The 13433-nt window shown below is 35.4% G+C and overlaps 2 protein-coding genes across 2 annotated transcripts; both read right to left on the reverse strand.

Annotated features, from left to right (window-relative positions):
• Positions 1 to 81: 81 nt before the first annotated feature.
• Positions 82 to 10686, reverse strand: mTerf3 (mitochondrial transcription termination factor 3). Its single transcript, XM_067264259.1, has 2 exons — positions 10589 to 10686; positions 82 to 1188 (listed from the first exon to the last, which is right to left on the reverse strand). Exon 2 carries the CDS (start codon positions 1162 to 1164, stop codon positions 85 to 87), a length of 1080 nt encoding a protein of 359 aa, XP_067120360.1. The 5' UTR covers positions 1165 to 1188; positions 10589 to 10686; the 3' UTR covers positions 82 to 84.
• LOC136969934 (tigger transposable element-derived protein 4-like) lies at positions 8444 to 10569 on the reverse strand. The gene has a single exon (XM_067264245.1). It carries the CDS (start codon positions 10144 to 10146, stop codon positions 8659 to 8661), a length of 1488 nt encoding a protein of 495 aa, XP_067120346.1. The 5' UTR covers positions 10147 to 10569; the 3' UTR covers positions 8444 to 8658.
• Positions 10687 to 13433: the final 2747 nt, after the last annotated feature.

Consider the following 13433-nt stretch of genomic DNA (forward strand, 5'->3'; position numbering starts at 1 on the left):
TGCAATGACTAATTGCAGTTGACGTATCTTTAGTGCTTTACAATTATCGTTTATTCTGACGAAAAGAAAGTTCTTCACAAATTTTTAAAGTGTTTTAAGAAATTTATTAAAATCTTCTGTACACGTACAAGCTGCTTTTTCACAAAACTCTTGATCCGTGTCGGCCGTAAATAACTGTAAAGACACGTAACCGGGCTTTCTCGGATCGTATTGTGCGCGACCGAGATGTCGGAGGTACAGGTGACGTTCTCTTATATTGAAGAGTCGAGAAAATAGAACGTAAGGATATAATACAATCTGCGAATGAGGAATGCACATGGAATTATGAATATAATCAAACCTTTCGAGTAAACTTTTTCTTCGAATAAGCCATAATTTTGGCGCCTCTAGAACTAACTGTTTTATTTCAGAGTCATCAAAACCCATTTCTTCCTTAATGACAAAATTATTTTCTTTTATTTTGAACGGTTCCTTTAATACTAATCCAGGTTCTCTGGTGGTAACAGTTCTAACTTCTTTTCCATTCAAAGAAAACATACTTTGTATAAACCCAAGCTGTTGATCTATTTTAAGTGTATCCAGCATTAAAAATTTAGGTGCAGTATTTATGATTTGAGAAATATCTTTTCTGTTGAATTTCTTAGATTTCAAATAATCAATTCGGACTTTTAGATTATCGACGGATTCTTGAAATATCAGAGGATTTGCCGATAGGAACTTTCCCATTTCTTTAGGGTACACTCCAATTTCGTGGAGAAAGAAAATGTGTTTCTTCAAATCTTTCTCGAAATCCGATCGTAATAAGAATTCCGCACATCCCGTTTTTTCGACTTTAGACAAATCTACTCCTAACGCAAGTAATTTCTGAAGAGTTTTCGAATGATTTACAAATGCCGCAAGACATAATGCCTTTCCTAAGGGTGGTGCTATCAGATCTATATATTCTCCGTCAACTTTCGAAGAAAGAGGATTTACATACGGAGCATTTTCTGGAGTATTATTTTCATCTTGAAGTATTTGAAAGTCTGTAGGATCCACTAACGAATTTTGTGAAACTACAGAAGTTTCTGCTGCTTTCTTGATTGCAGTTATATGCAAGTATCTGATGTTAGGATTTCGAAATAAAAGCAAATTTTTTCCAACTCTCCACATTTGTTTCCTCATGTTAAATTTGAATGTTGAAAATATCTAAAAGGAAGAGATTATTTTAAATATTTGGCTATTTTTGAAAATTATTTTTAAAAGTTTTATTAAAATGAGAATAATTTAATTAAAAACCCAAGTCATTTTTCATATGTTGGCATGTTCTGATATCACTGATAAGCCATTTCACATTCAAAATATTTGTTCATTTAAAGTTAAATATATTGAAATATTAAAATAACATGAATTAATCTTAGCTAAATTTAAATGATATGCTTCATTGAAATATAAATCTTAAAAACTTCAAATGCTGTCCGGACTCGTTTTCTACAAGACATAAATTGCTCAACAAAAATAAATAAGTAAAATAGCAACTCTCGCACTAGTCACCATCTAATTGAGGTGCAAATGCTTAATAGCCCAAAATGTCTGTGGGAGCATACACTTCCATTAGGGCCACCCATGCCAGTAAAGTCTATAGGGAGAAATAAAGCAGTGATCCACAAGCAGCATCTGATCCAGAATAGGCAGCTACTAAAGTATGTTCTGTATGTCAGGGACAGCTAATCTGTAAACACTTTGTTTTGGGTATAGAAACATACCTAGCTTTTGTGGAGAAAAATGATTGTTACACGTTCACAGACTGATATCAGTTTGGATGTCCCCTGGGTTAACAAGATTTACATTTGTGGATTAGGCAGAAGTTTACATTTGAAAACCACATCTGCCACAGTCTCCTTTGACTAGCAGTGAAAATATAGCACTGGCCCAAATATGGCATTGCAAACACATTTACCATCTCATTTGCACACACTCCATCCAGCAACATGCTTTGGTGCCAATATGACCACTGACTACCAAAGCTGGAAAACTATGCCAACAAATGAAAGGGACTCAAGAAACATGAAATCATCATCCATACCTACTATATTGGATAAGTACCGCTGCTTTGTTTGGCAAATCCAAATGTTCATTTGATTGTTTTCACTGCATCTAGTCAGTGCATAAACACATTTTTCCTTTCTTGTTCTTTGACTTGAAAATTTAAATAGCAAAGACCAACAATTTCCATGTGGTCCATGTGGCCTGTTAGTAACCAAGTCACCAGATGAAGCCAATAGTCAGTCAAAGCAAATAATGACCTTTAAGAGACTAAATTTGAGTGATAGTAGGGATGAATTGTTCTCAGGACAGGAGATAAAGTAGGAAAAAGATGAAACTAGCTAAAGGTATTAGGCTCAAGATGAGTCAAATACATAGAAAACAATGCGAAGTTACAACTCAGTACAAAGGAGCACGAAAACTGGAAGAAAAGTGCCATGGTGAAATGAAGACTTGACAAAGCAGAAAAATAACAGGCTCCAAAGATGCTACTAGAGTTCATAATGAACAAACCCAAAAGGTGCTCCAACAAAAATACCTATAACATAAACTGATTTATAAACAAAAAATAAAAGAATACAAACTGGCCTCATAAAGGAAATACTGTACCAATAACTCAAGCAAACCAAGACTGAACAAGAATTGTGCAGGAAAATTGAAAACTACTGATAGATGCAGCCTAGTGAATATCCAAATAAAAAATGGAACAACAAATAGTCTCTTAGACACTGTGGAAGCACTGATGAATAACTTTTTCCCAAAGAATGACCCCTGAATCTGAGGTGAAGAAGACAAAAAAATTAGAGAAGAATGTAAACAGCCATACAATGCAGATGACAACCCTTCATTCACATTTCACGAGATACAGAATAGTATCAAGCATTTGAAGACTGATAAGATACAAGAAAATAATAATATGTTAGTGGAGATCATTTATAAACTGTGGGAATACACTCTGATACTTAGTTCGTTACATACCATGGCCTTAAACTACAATCACAGACAAATGATAAACTTGCCTGAAAAGAAAGACTAGAAACATAAATACAACAACATTAAACAATTAGGCAGGCTGACACAATACACTAAAAACAACATTACACCAAAATTAATGAAAGAGGAAAACATTTAGAAAATAAAAACACACACAGAACAAACAACACAATATGCACATAAATTGAAAATGTTGACACTCGATCAAAAAACTAGCTTCCAAATCCCAAAGACTCAAACCATAACAAAACATGTTCGTTATTAAAACAAAACAAAAATTATTCACAAGCAATGAGGCACTTTTCTATCAACAACAATATACAGGACCATTGGGAGAATGGGAGCTAGGGATTTTTCTCCAGGTCTGAAGAAAACTTGGAGATCCATAGTTGTTACTACCCCTTTAAATTATTATTATTTTTACTAATAAAAATAAAATCATTTTATTAATAAAAAAATACTCTACATATTTCACTTGTCAAAACTGGCAAAAAGAAGCATGCTAAAAGGCAAAAGGGGCCTGTTCTATACCCAGGCTCCTATAAAACTGCTCGACAGCACTTACTACATATTAAACCCACCTTACAATCTTAGCACAATGGCACATCAACAGAAAAACAACTCACAGTATTGGTCTGCTCTTTGATCCAATCCAGTCAAATACAAAGATGAAGAAGAAAACATGCACAAGACATCAATCATGCCAAATCAAAATGAACATGCAATACAAAAAACACACAGTTGAAAGACACCAGGTGCAGACAAAATCCACAATTTCTGGTACAAAAAATTTACAACTCTGCACCAGGAACTAGCCAAACATCTATACCCCAAAAAACACAAATACACATCTCAGATGGTTAACATTAGGGTTTCTCATTTCCCGGTCTTTTGCTTGTCCCGGGATTCCGGAATAAAAGTGAACTGTTTCCCAGAATCCTGGGACAAAATTAATTATTTTTAACATATACATATTATCACGAAATCAAATGATATAATTATTTTTCGTCTTTTAAAGTAATTTAAGACGCTCCGCAACCTCCAGAATCATATTAATAACGCTGTTAAGATATATATTAAAAATTTCCTTTGAACTACTAGAAATTTTCACAAATAGAAAAAATTTATTACAGTTTGCTAGAAACTGCATACAACAACAACAAAATGCTTTGAATTGAGTTTTAAAAAAATGAACTCAGATCAAACTTCTAACTTAGAAGGCAATTTTCATTTTTTAAATAAAATATAATACAAAATATTGTAAATTTTTATAAGATTTTAAAAAGCAAAGATGGTCAATACTCCGATCACTCAATCTAATTCTTATTTTAGTAATGAAAAGTCTCGCTACCAAGAATGCCTTTTCCGATTCAATTGATGTGATTGGAATTGTGTTTAATGCATTTAAGAGAAGAAAAATATTATGTTTTTCACCCGTATCCCGAAAGATTTCTAGTTTGTTTTCGAGATTGTAGTACTTCTTTTGTTCTCTAGTATTCTCAATTTGTCTACCTCGACTGCTTTAATTGAAACATCATAGCCCAATAATTCGGCAATTCATTTGTCTTTAATAATCAGGTTATGAAGAAAAACTTTCATACTTGCAGACTTTGTTTGTATCCTGGCCCAATTTGCACAACTTGGCGTTACGCAGTTATTGAAGCTACTGGGCATGGTTAAAAATTAAGACAACATAAGCACAATTATTACAGATATTACAGGTAAAGAATTTTGAGAGTCCTGCCACAAATAAGCAACGTATTGATTATTGATCATTTGTGAAGTGCCATAACGAGTAAAAATTAAAAAAAAAACTAATAAGTAGGTTTAAAATTAATAAATACAAATGTATTCTGACAGTTTATGAGTTAATTATACTTTCTATTTGCAAAATTTCCCCAACATTAACACAAAATAAGAAAAAAGTGAATTTTTAAGAAATTTGTGAGATTCCCGGGATAAGAAAAATTTCTCAGGTTAAAAAAACAACCGGGATCCCGTGATCTCGTTTGAGAAACCCTAGTTAACATAAAAAATATACTATATAACGCACACAAACCAATATCCGGTGTGAACAAAAACTAAAGAACTCCTTCTGATAAATATACTATAAAATATATTATAATCACGTATCACAACTGGAGACAAAATAATACATTGCATTCATTGACAAATGAAACAAAATCACATACATCATAGACATAACTATACCAAACACCCACAATAAACAAAATACATATGCTGAAAAAATTAGTAAATAACTCAGAACTTGTCCATGAAGTAAAGTGTCTGTGGAGAATAAGATGTTTATTATACCAATAGTAGGCCTTTCTTGTCTGGGGTATCACACTACACAAAAGTCTCAAAACATTAGGGCTTCACATTACAATGTAAACAAAACATCTGTTTTCTATAGTTATTCCTTGACAAAGAAAACAAACTCCTCTGATTTCAGCACCAGGGTGAAATCTATACTATCCAGAACCTATAACCAGTGCGTAACACGTATATACTATATATATATAGTATAGTGTTGTTGACAAACGTTTTCGAGCTATCACTTCGCTCTTTCTCAGGTCAACTGGTTCCCTGGATGGGTTGCACGTTGTTTAGTGGGATCAGGTGTCTTTCGGTGAAGCGAGTCCTTCCTGACATGCGTGGTTGTGTGCTGGATGGGGGGTTTTAGGGGGTTGCTGTTATAGTCAACACACCCCACCAAGAGCATCTCAGGTGGCTTGAGGCCACAGCCATCTACAACACCAGACAAGCAGCCGTGTGCATCAATCGGAAGGAAGAGATGACTCTGTCTCAGGCATGGCAATCCCTTTTGGATGCCAACCCCCTACAATCCCCCATCCAGCACACAACCGCGCATGTCAGGAAGGACCCACTTCACCGAAAGACACCTGATCCCACTAAACAACGTACACTCCGTCCAGGGAACCAGGGTCCAGAGCAAAGTGATAGCTCGAAAACGTTTGTCAACCACACTATATATAGTATATAGGGTAGATGTACCAGTTTTGGCCAGTGTAGTACCAGTTCTGGCCAGAAAACAAATTTAACTTAAAAATATAATCACAAATGAAACAAACTTTTATTGTTAACTGTGTGAACAGTTAACAATAAAAGTTTGTTTCATTGGACACATTTGAATATGTGGTGATTATATTTCTAAGTTAAATTTGTTTTCTGGCCAGAACTGGTACACTGGCCAAAACTGGTACATCTACCCTACATGTTACGCACCAGTTATAGGTTCCGGATAGTATATATTCCTTGACTTCAGGCATAAAACTAGGCTCTAGTGGGCTATATATTGATATATGCTGTGTAGTAAATGCTTCAACAACACCGTAATAATAATATACAAACAAATCATTCACATACAAACTGTTACATATTCTAAAATATAAAATAAACATTTCATGTAAGCAAAACCTTAAAAATGTTTAATTTAGCTGAAATAGGATTCTGAAATTTTTATCTCAATAAAGCATAATTTTTTCTATACTTTCTCAGATTTTTATTTCTTTTTCAAAGCATCCCAACAGTTAAAAAATAAATTTATATTTTGACAGCTGAATTTCAAATATACATATTATGATTTATATTCATTTGACTTCATATGTTATTAGTTACAAAGATACAAAATGTTAATAATTACTTTAATATAATGCGAAGGTGTTTCAATAAGTAATGCCTTTTATTTTTTACACAAAATTCTGACAAATGGAAAGAAAAGAGCAGCGAAGCAATATTTGTTTTCTATGGGCAGGGGGCAAGAAATGTGAACAAATTTGTGTGGAAATGCAGAAAGTGTACAGTGATGATTGCATAGACAATTCAAATGTCCATCGATAATGTGAAATGTTTAAAAATGGTTGTCAGTGTGTGATTGATAAACACAGGTCAGGTCATCTGGTAAGTGCACCTCAAACAATCACCGCTGTAGATCGAACGATTCAAAGTAACCGCTGCATTTGCTTCAAGGCGCTGTTGAAAAAGTTTCTCGGTGTCCCGTTTTGTTCTTTGAAGAAATTCCTGGCTAGAGAGAAGTTCCATCCCAATGAGGAGGTTAAATCAGCTGTTTGCAGATGGTTGTATGGCCAGGAAACGGCATTCTACAATGCAGGCATCTTCAAGCAGGGGCACTGCTGAGACAAGTGCTAGAACCTGAGTGGTTCTTATGTCAAGAAGTACCATTCAGGTACCACCTAATCCATATATTTCATTTAGTATATTCTGTATTTTTCATGCGTTAATGCTTTTGCTTAAAAAATAAAAGGCATTACTTATTAAAACCCCCTTGTAGATCATTTGGTATTTTAACATATTAAAAAAATTTTCTTAAATATAAATCTTTGCGTTAAAAATTGCCAGGACGAATTCACATTTATGAAAAGAATATACTTCTTAAAGACTATATATATACATGAGTCCATATCCTTTGGTCCCTTCAGATGCTTTTTTAGAGGCAATAACAAGTCTACAGCAGATATGGACTCATGTATATATGTATAGTCTTGTAAGAAATATATTCTTTTCCTAAATAAATCTTTGCATTTGATTATCCAATTTTCTGTCAATAACACAAATGATATTTTTGCTATTTTACTTGTCAACTATTTTTTCTATAGAATAAGAACTTCCATACAAATATCTTCTGAAAGACATTTTATAATAATGCTTCTAGAATATATTTATAAGAAAATAAGGTAATTCTGTATGTTTTACAAATGTCCATCATATACAGTGAACTTCCATATAACATGCTCCCAAAATTTGTATAACGCAATAAAAAAATTGCAACTGGTACTTATACAAAAACTCTAATTTTGTCGTCCATAGGTATGTGTTTTCTTCTTCAACTTCTAGGTTTAAACTTGCATAAAATCTGATAATGCACGTCTCTATAACACAATTTCTTATAACACGAAACATATCCCCGCATTGTATGGGACTCCACTGCACATCTCTTTAAAAAAAGAAAGAAAGCACGGGTATACTATAAATAACTGGTAAAATTTCAGATGCAAATGGCACTGTTAGAACCATAACAGAGCCATAGACCATATCAATAAGAGCAAAAACATCAAAGGAACCGTACCTATACATGCGACCCTTCATGCGATCACACCTGTAGACTGATTTCGGGGCTATGTCTTGCAAAGGGCTGCATGTAGAGGTATGGTTCCTTTGACATTTTTGCTCTTATGGATATAGTCTACAACTCTGTTAAGGTTCTCAAAAGAATCATTTACATCTGCAATTGTACCTGCAAGCATATCACACAATTATCTAAAAGGTGTACACATTTAATTTAATTTATATAAAAAATAACACGTGATGTAATAATAGTGAACTTTCACCTAAAACTCATAGATTTTGTTATGAATTATTTCTTATATACAGTCAAGTCCACATAAGTCGACACCCCAAGGGAAAGTGGAAATGTGTCGAGTTATCCGACATGACGATTAAAATAAAGTTGAAAAAAACACCACAAAACTACAATTAGGAAAACACAGTAGTTCTTTATACAGTACTATAGGCTTATAATACATTGTGTACTCCATTTACAATACCACTGTAGATGATAAAATGAAAAATTTGTTTATTGTTGTTTGTTTTGGGCACTTACTTAACTGTCTCGACTTTCTTTTCAACAATCATGAACGCCTTGAAAACATCATCTTCGCAATTGTCAATTGTTGGCAAGTAACGTCTAAGGATTCTTAATGCCTCTAGCACTTCGGTTTTGGTTGGTTTTGGGGTTAGCTCTTCTAGTGTTTCATTCTCTTCACCTCCAGATTCGTTATTCTTGTCCTGAATTTCTGCTACAATATTGACAACACTCTCCGAGTAACACATCTCCATGCAATCATGCACTGTGCTGTAGTCAGTTTCATCATCAGAGGCAGTTTCTTGTAGATTGTTGAAATGTTGCAGCAGTTCATCCAATTGAGCATTCTGTTCTTCACCCTTATCTTCATCTTGAACTGCCACTGTAGAACGAAATCCTGCACGTTTAAAGCATTTTGCAATGGTTAAGCACGTTACATTTTCCCATGCAACCTTCACGTAATGAATCACATCTAACAGGGAAATGTCAGTCGATTTTTCGCTTTCTACTGCATGAATCAAATCCAAACTAAGCTTCTTCCAATAATGGTATTTGAACGAATGAATAATACCCTGATTCAGCGGTTGTGCTACAGAAATGGAATTCGGTGGTAGAGAAAACACATTAATTGCTTGTAGTCCTTCAACTTTTCCATGAGCAGGGCAGTTGTCAACAATGAATGCTACATTCCTTTTTTGCTCAATAAATTGGGAATCATATTTGTGAAGAATTTCCTCCCAAATTTTGGAAGTCATCGAACTTTTCGAATTTGCCTTGTATATGACAGGCAAACTCTTCACTCCATCAAAACATCGGGGCTGTAGAGATTTTCCTATAACTAAGGGCTTCAGTTTTTCAGAGCCATCAGAGTTTGCTCCAAGAAGGATTGTAACTTGCAGCTTTGATCTGCTTCTGCCGTGGCAACTCTCGTTTTTAAACATAGCAGTTTTCTCCGGAAGCAATTTGTAGAAAAGTCTTGTTTCGTCAAGATTGAAAACATTTTCCGGTTTATACAATTTCTCAATCTCTTGTAAAACTCTCTCTTTCCAAGTTTCAACTGAGATCATATCAACAGATTCTTTTTCTCCACACAGCTTTTTAAAAGTCACGCCATGGCGACCTTTAAATCTCTCTAACCATCCATCACTGGCACTAAAGTCGGTTTCTACTCCAAGTACCCCAGCAATTTCCATCGCTTTTTGTTTCAGTATCGGCCTCGAAATGGGAAGATTCGACGAACGAATTTTCTTTAGCCAACATACCAGAGCATCTTCGACATCTTTGTACGGCGACTTTCTCTGACGTTTTCGAGACGGCCGCAAAGAAGACCCAAGAAAAAGTTTCTTAATTTCCTCTTTTTTCTTCAGGATTCCCACCAATGTCGATCTTGGAAGGTTTTTTTGTTTTGCAAATTCGGCTTGCGAAGTTTTATTACATTCAAATTCAGATACTAGTTCGTATTTTTCCTTCAGCGTAAGCGTTGTTAGCTTTCGGATACTCATTTCTAACAGAAATGTGAAGCACTTGCTGCAAATAACGCATGAATGAAAGGTGAGAAAATGCAAAATCGGATTCTTCTGTGACGTTAAGCTGTATGGCGTGAACTCACTTTTTCAGGAGGGGAGTCGACTTAACAGACGTCTAGACGAGTGTGGGACAGAAGAAGTATGTCGATTTATCCAGTGGCGACGAGTTAAACAGTGTCGAGTAAACCAGAGGTTTTTTTTTTTTTTTTTTAACATTAATGCCTATGTAAGTCGGCCACAGAAAACTGACTACTAGTACAGTACCTATGACGACTTATGCGGACTCGACTTGTATTATGTTCTGCTTACTTCCAACTGCGTAATGTTTAATGCTAATATAAATCAACTTTGAACGATAATTTTATTTCTATAATGTAAATGAATACAATGTTATATAATCGAAATAGTCTTTACTTACGTTACTTTAACGAAACGTAAAAAATAATAACTACCTCATATAAAAATATCACTTCGCAAGGGTGTCGCCATTTTAGACACGTTGCCACCTACATCTGTATATAGAAAATTACGTAATTTAAAAAACTTTAATTTTTTCCTTATACTATTTAATCACCTTTTTATCTATTATTTTTCCGCATTGAAAAAAATTAAGGAAGGATATAATTTGCTTAATGAGCATGACAAAAATTTCTCCACAATATTACAATTTCATGTAAACTCGAATCCTCGGCTGTGTGCCGGATTTCAACAACGTTCGACTAGACTCAACGGTCGCATGCTCGCTTTGCTGCTAATTCAAAAAGTCAATAATGTGGGCCCGAAATCGATATTATTTATTAGTTATATTAAAGAAACTTTAGCACGCAATAGGCCGATTATCTCTATGTGTCGCTTACTGTGATTATTGCTAGAAGGGTGTGTAGTATGCTTGTAAGACTACTAAGGCCGCGAACAGCTGCGGACGCCGCCAGAGGGTCTCGCGCGGTGGTGACGTCAGCGATATTGAGAAATTACCGCCTTTTTTTCCTTTGGCGCCTAACGAGAACCGACCGCTTCGATCTGTCAAGGACTATAGTGCCCGACGACCACAGCCTACACTTGTTTTCGTTGATGATTATTATCTTGTCTGCTACATTTAAATAAAAATAAAAGAGTGGTTTTAATAATGGAGGTGAACGTTCAAATATATTTGCAATAAAGAAAAAGAAGTATGGAATTTCGCTGGAATTCCCTACTACTTTGTCTTCTCTCCCTATTTACAATCCCCACTTTCCGCAATTATATCATTCGCAAGCTGATATCTCTGCGAAAAGTTTCTCATCGATGACTGCCACAAAACAAAAGCGAGAATTCGCCTCAAACTTGAAAATCATTTAATTGTGTACAGTACAGGTAACCCCCGTATAACACGGGAGTTACGTTCCAAACAATTGCAGTGTTATGCGAATCCTTGTTATACGAAACAAAGAACTAGTGTGAAAAGGAGGGTTAGGTTCCAAAAATTAAAAAACATGCTGTTAAATCCTTCTTTAAATCGGATTTATGATTCACAAAATTACAAATAAAATTAATAATATACTGAGTATTATACTGTAAAAATATAAAATATATGTAAAATAATTTATATTGTTAATTTAAATAATTGCTAGGGGCGCCCCTAGTGGCCATTTTTGGCATACAATGATAGATCCGGTTTATCAGCTTTATATAGTAGATTTTTTCATGGGTAAAATACTTATTTATTATTTAAGTAAATATTTTACCAGAGGATTATTCATTATATATGATGATCTCAGCATGAGAATCATCAACTGGTAACAGTTTTTAATACATTTCTTGTTGTACGAGGGTTTTACCTAATTCCCGAACCGTGTTAGAGTGAAGCCGTGCTATAAAAGCACCGTGTTATACGGGGGATGTTCCCAATTCTCGAACCGTGTTTGAGTGAATCCGTGCTATAGAAGTGCTGTGTCATACGGGAGTTACCTGTATTTGTTTCGAATAAAGAGCCCAGATTTGAGGAGGTCGTCTCTGAAAAACAAGCTCACGCTTTAACTTTTTGTTGTAAATGCAAAATAAATGTTAATATGAACTGTCACAAACAAAACCGTTTTTTTTTTTTTTATCAGTATTGAACTAAACAAAACTTGTGATAATGTGATATATACAATGTTTAAAATCGAACAGCATCGTTCTAACGGTCCAAATAGGAAGCCAGTTTAGTTCAGCACCTGAAGCAGGCCTTGGTGAAGGCCGAAAACGTTCGGAAGTTTTGTTTAGTTCAATACTGGTAAAAAAAAAGGTTTTGTTTGTGACAGTTCACTTCTCACTCCAGTATTTCTGATTAGAAGACTTATTTTATATGCAAGCTATGCCGGCTAAAGTTTATAAAAAGATAGTGCTAGGGCTAAACTTAAATTCCTTTCGGAGTGCCAGAAGAACGATGTATTTCCTATGTCGATTCATCGGATACACCTCCCCAAGGGCTGCGAATCACTTTTACCGAGGCTCAAGGTTTTATGTTTAAGGAAGATCATTGGATCTTCAGGGAGGGTCGTCTATTCTAACCTGGATAAATTGATCAGTGTGGAGAATCAAATTTTCGAACGGAACCCGACCGCGCTTGATGATGCGAACAGAAAGTTCGCCTGTTTCCGGGAAATTCTTGCACGCAACCTGAAGAAGAGGTACCGTAAAAAATTAAATCGGGTTTCGGCTAAGCAAAAACCGCACAAAAAAGTTTCGCCTGCCGCACCGTTAATTTGCTGGGACGACATTTCACCCCCTGATTTCCTCCTTAGCATCGTACAACACGGTCCTATGTTTGCACCTGGAGCTTCCAAACTGCGTCCTGAGAATGTGATGCCCGACATCGAAAGGCTCATTGGTGGCTTGAGCAGCACCGACAAAGAATACTGCAGACGGAAAGCCGCCTTCAAAATTTGTTCCATCAATAAAGCCCGTAATAACGATTTTTGGCGTCTCATACAAAAAACCAAGAAATGACTTGCAGAGAAGCACATCATAGTCCTGAAAGCGGATAAAGTCCCTCGTTCTATTATAGGAAGATTCCTACAGATCACTCATGCAGTAGTACATCATTGACACGGACTGTGAACCTGTCGATGGCAACTACGTAAACAAGCTACACTCTCGGGTATCAAGGTTCACACACACTTCCTCGGCCAAGAAATGGAGGTTAAACAGTGCGGTGGTTACCTCTCCGGACACTCCGAGGTTGTTTGCGTTTGCCAAAACGCATAAACCGACCCCTTCACTTAGACCGGTTCTTGATAAAGCTA

Source organism: Centruroides vittatus, unplaced genomic scaffold (genome assembly GCF_030686945.1).
Source record: "Centruroides vittatus isolate TY-2023 unplaced genomic scaffold, ASM3068694v2 contig_1042, whole genome shotgun sequence".
NCBI lineage: Eukaryota > Metazoa > Arthropoda > Arachnida > Scorpiones > Buthidae > Centruroides > Centruroides vittatus.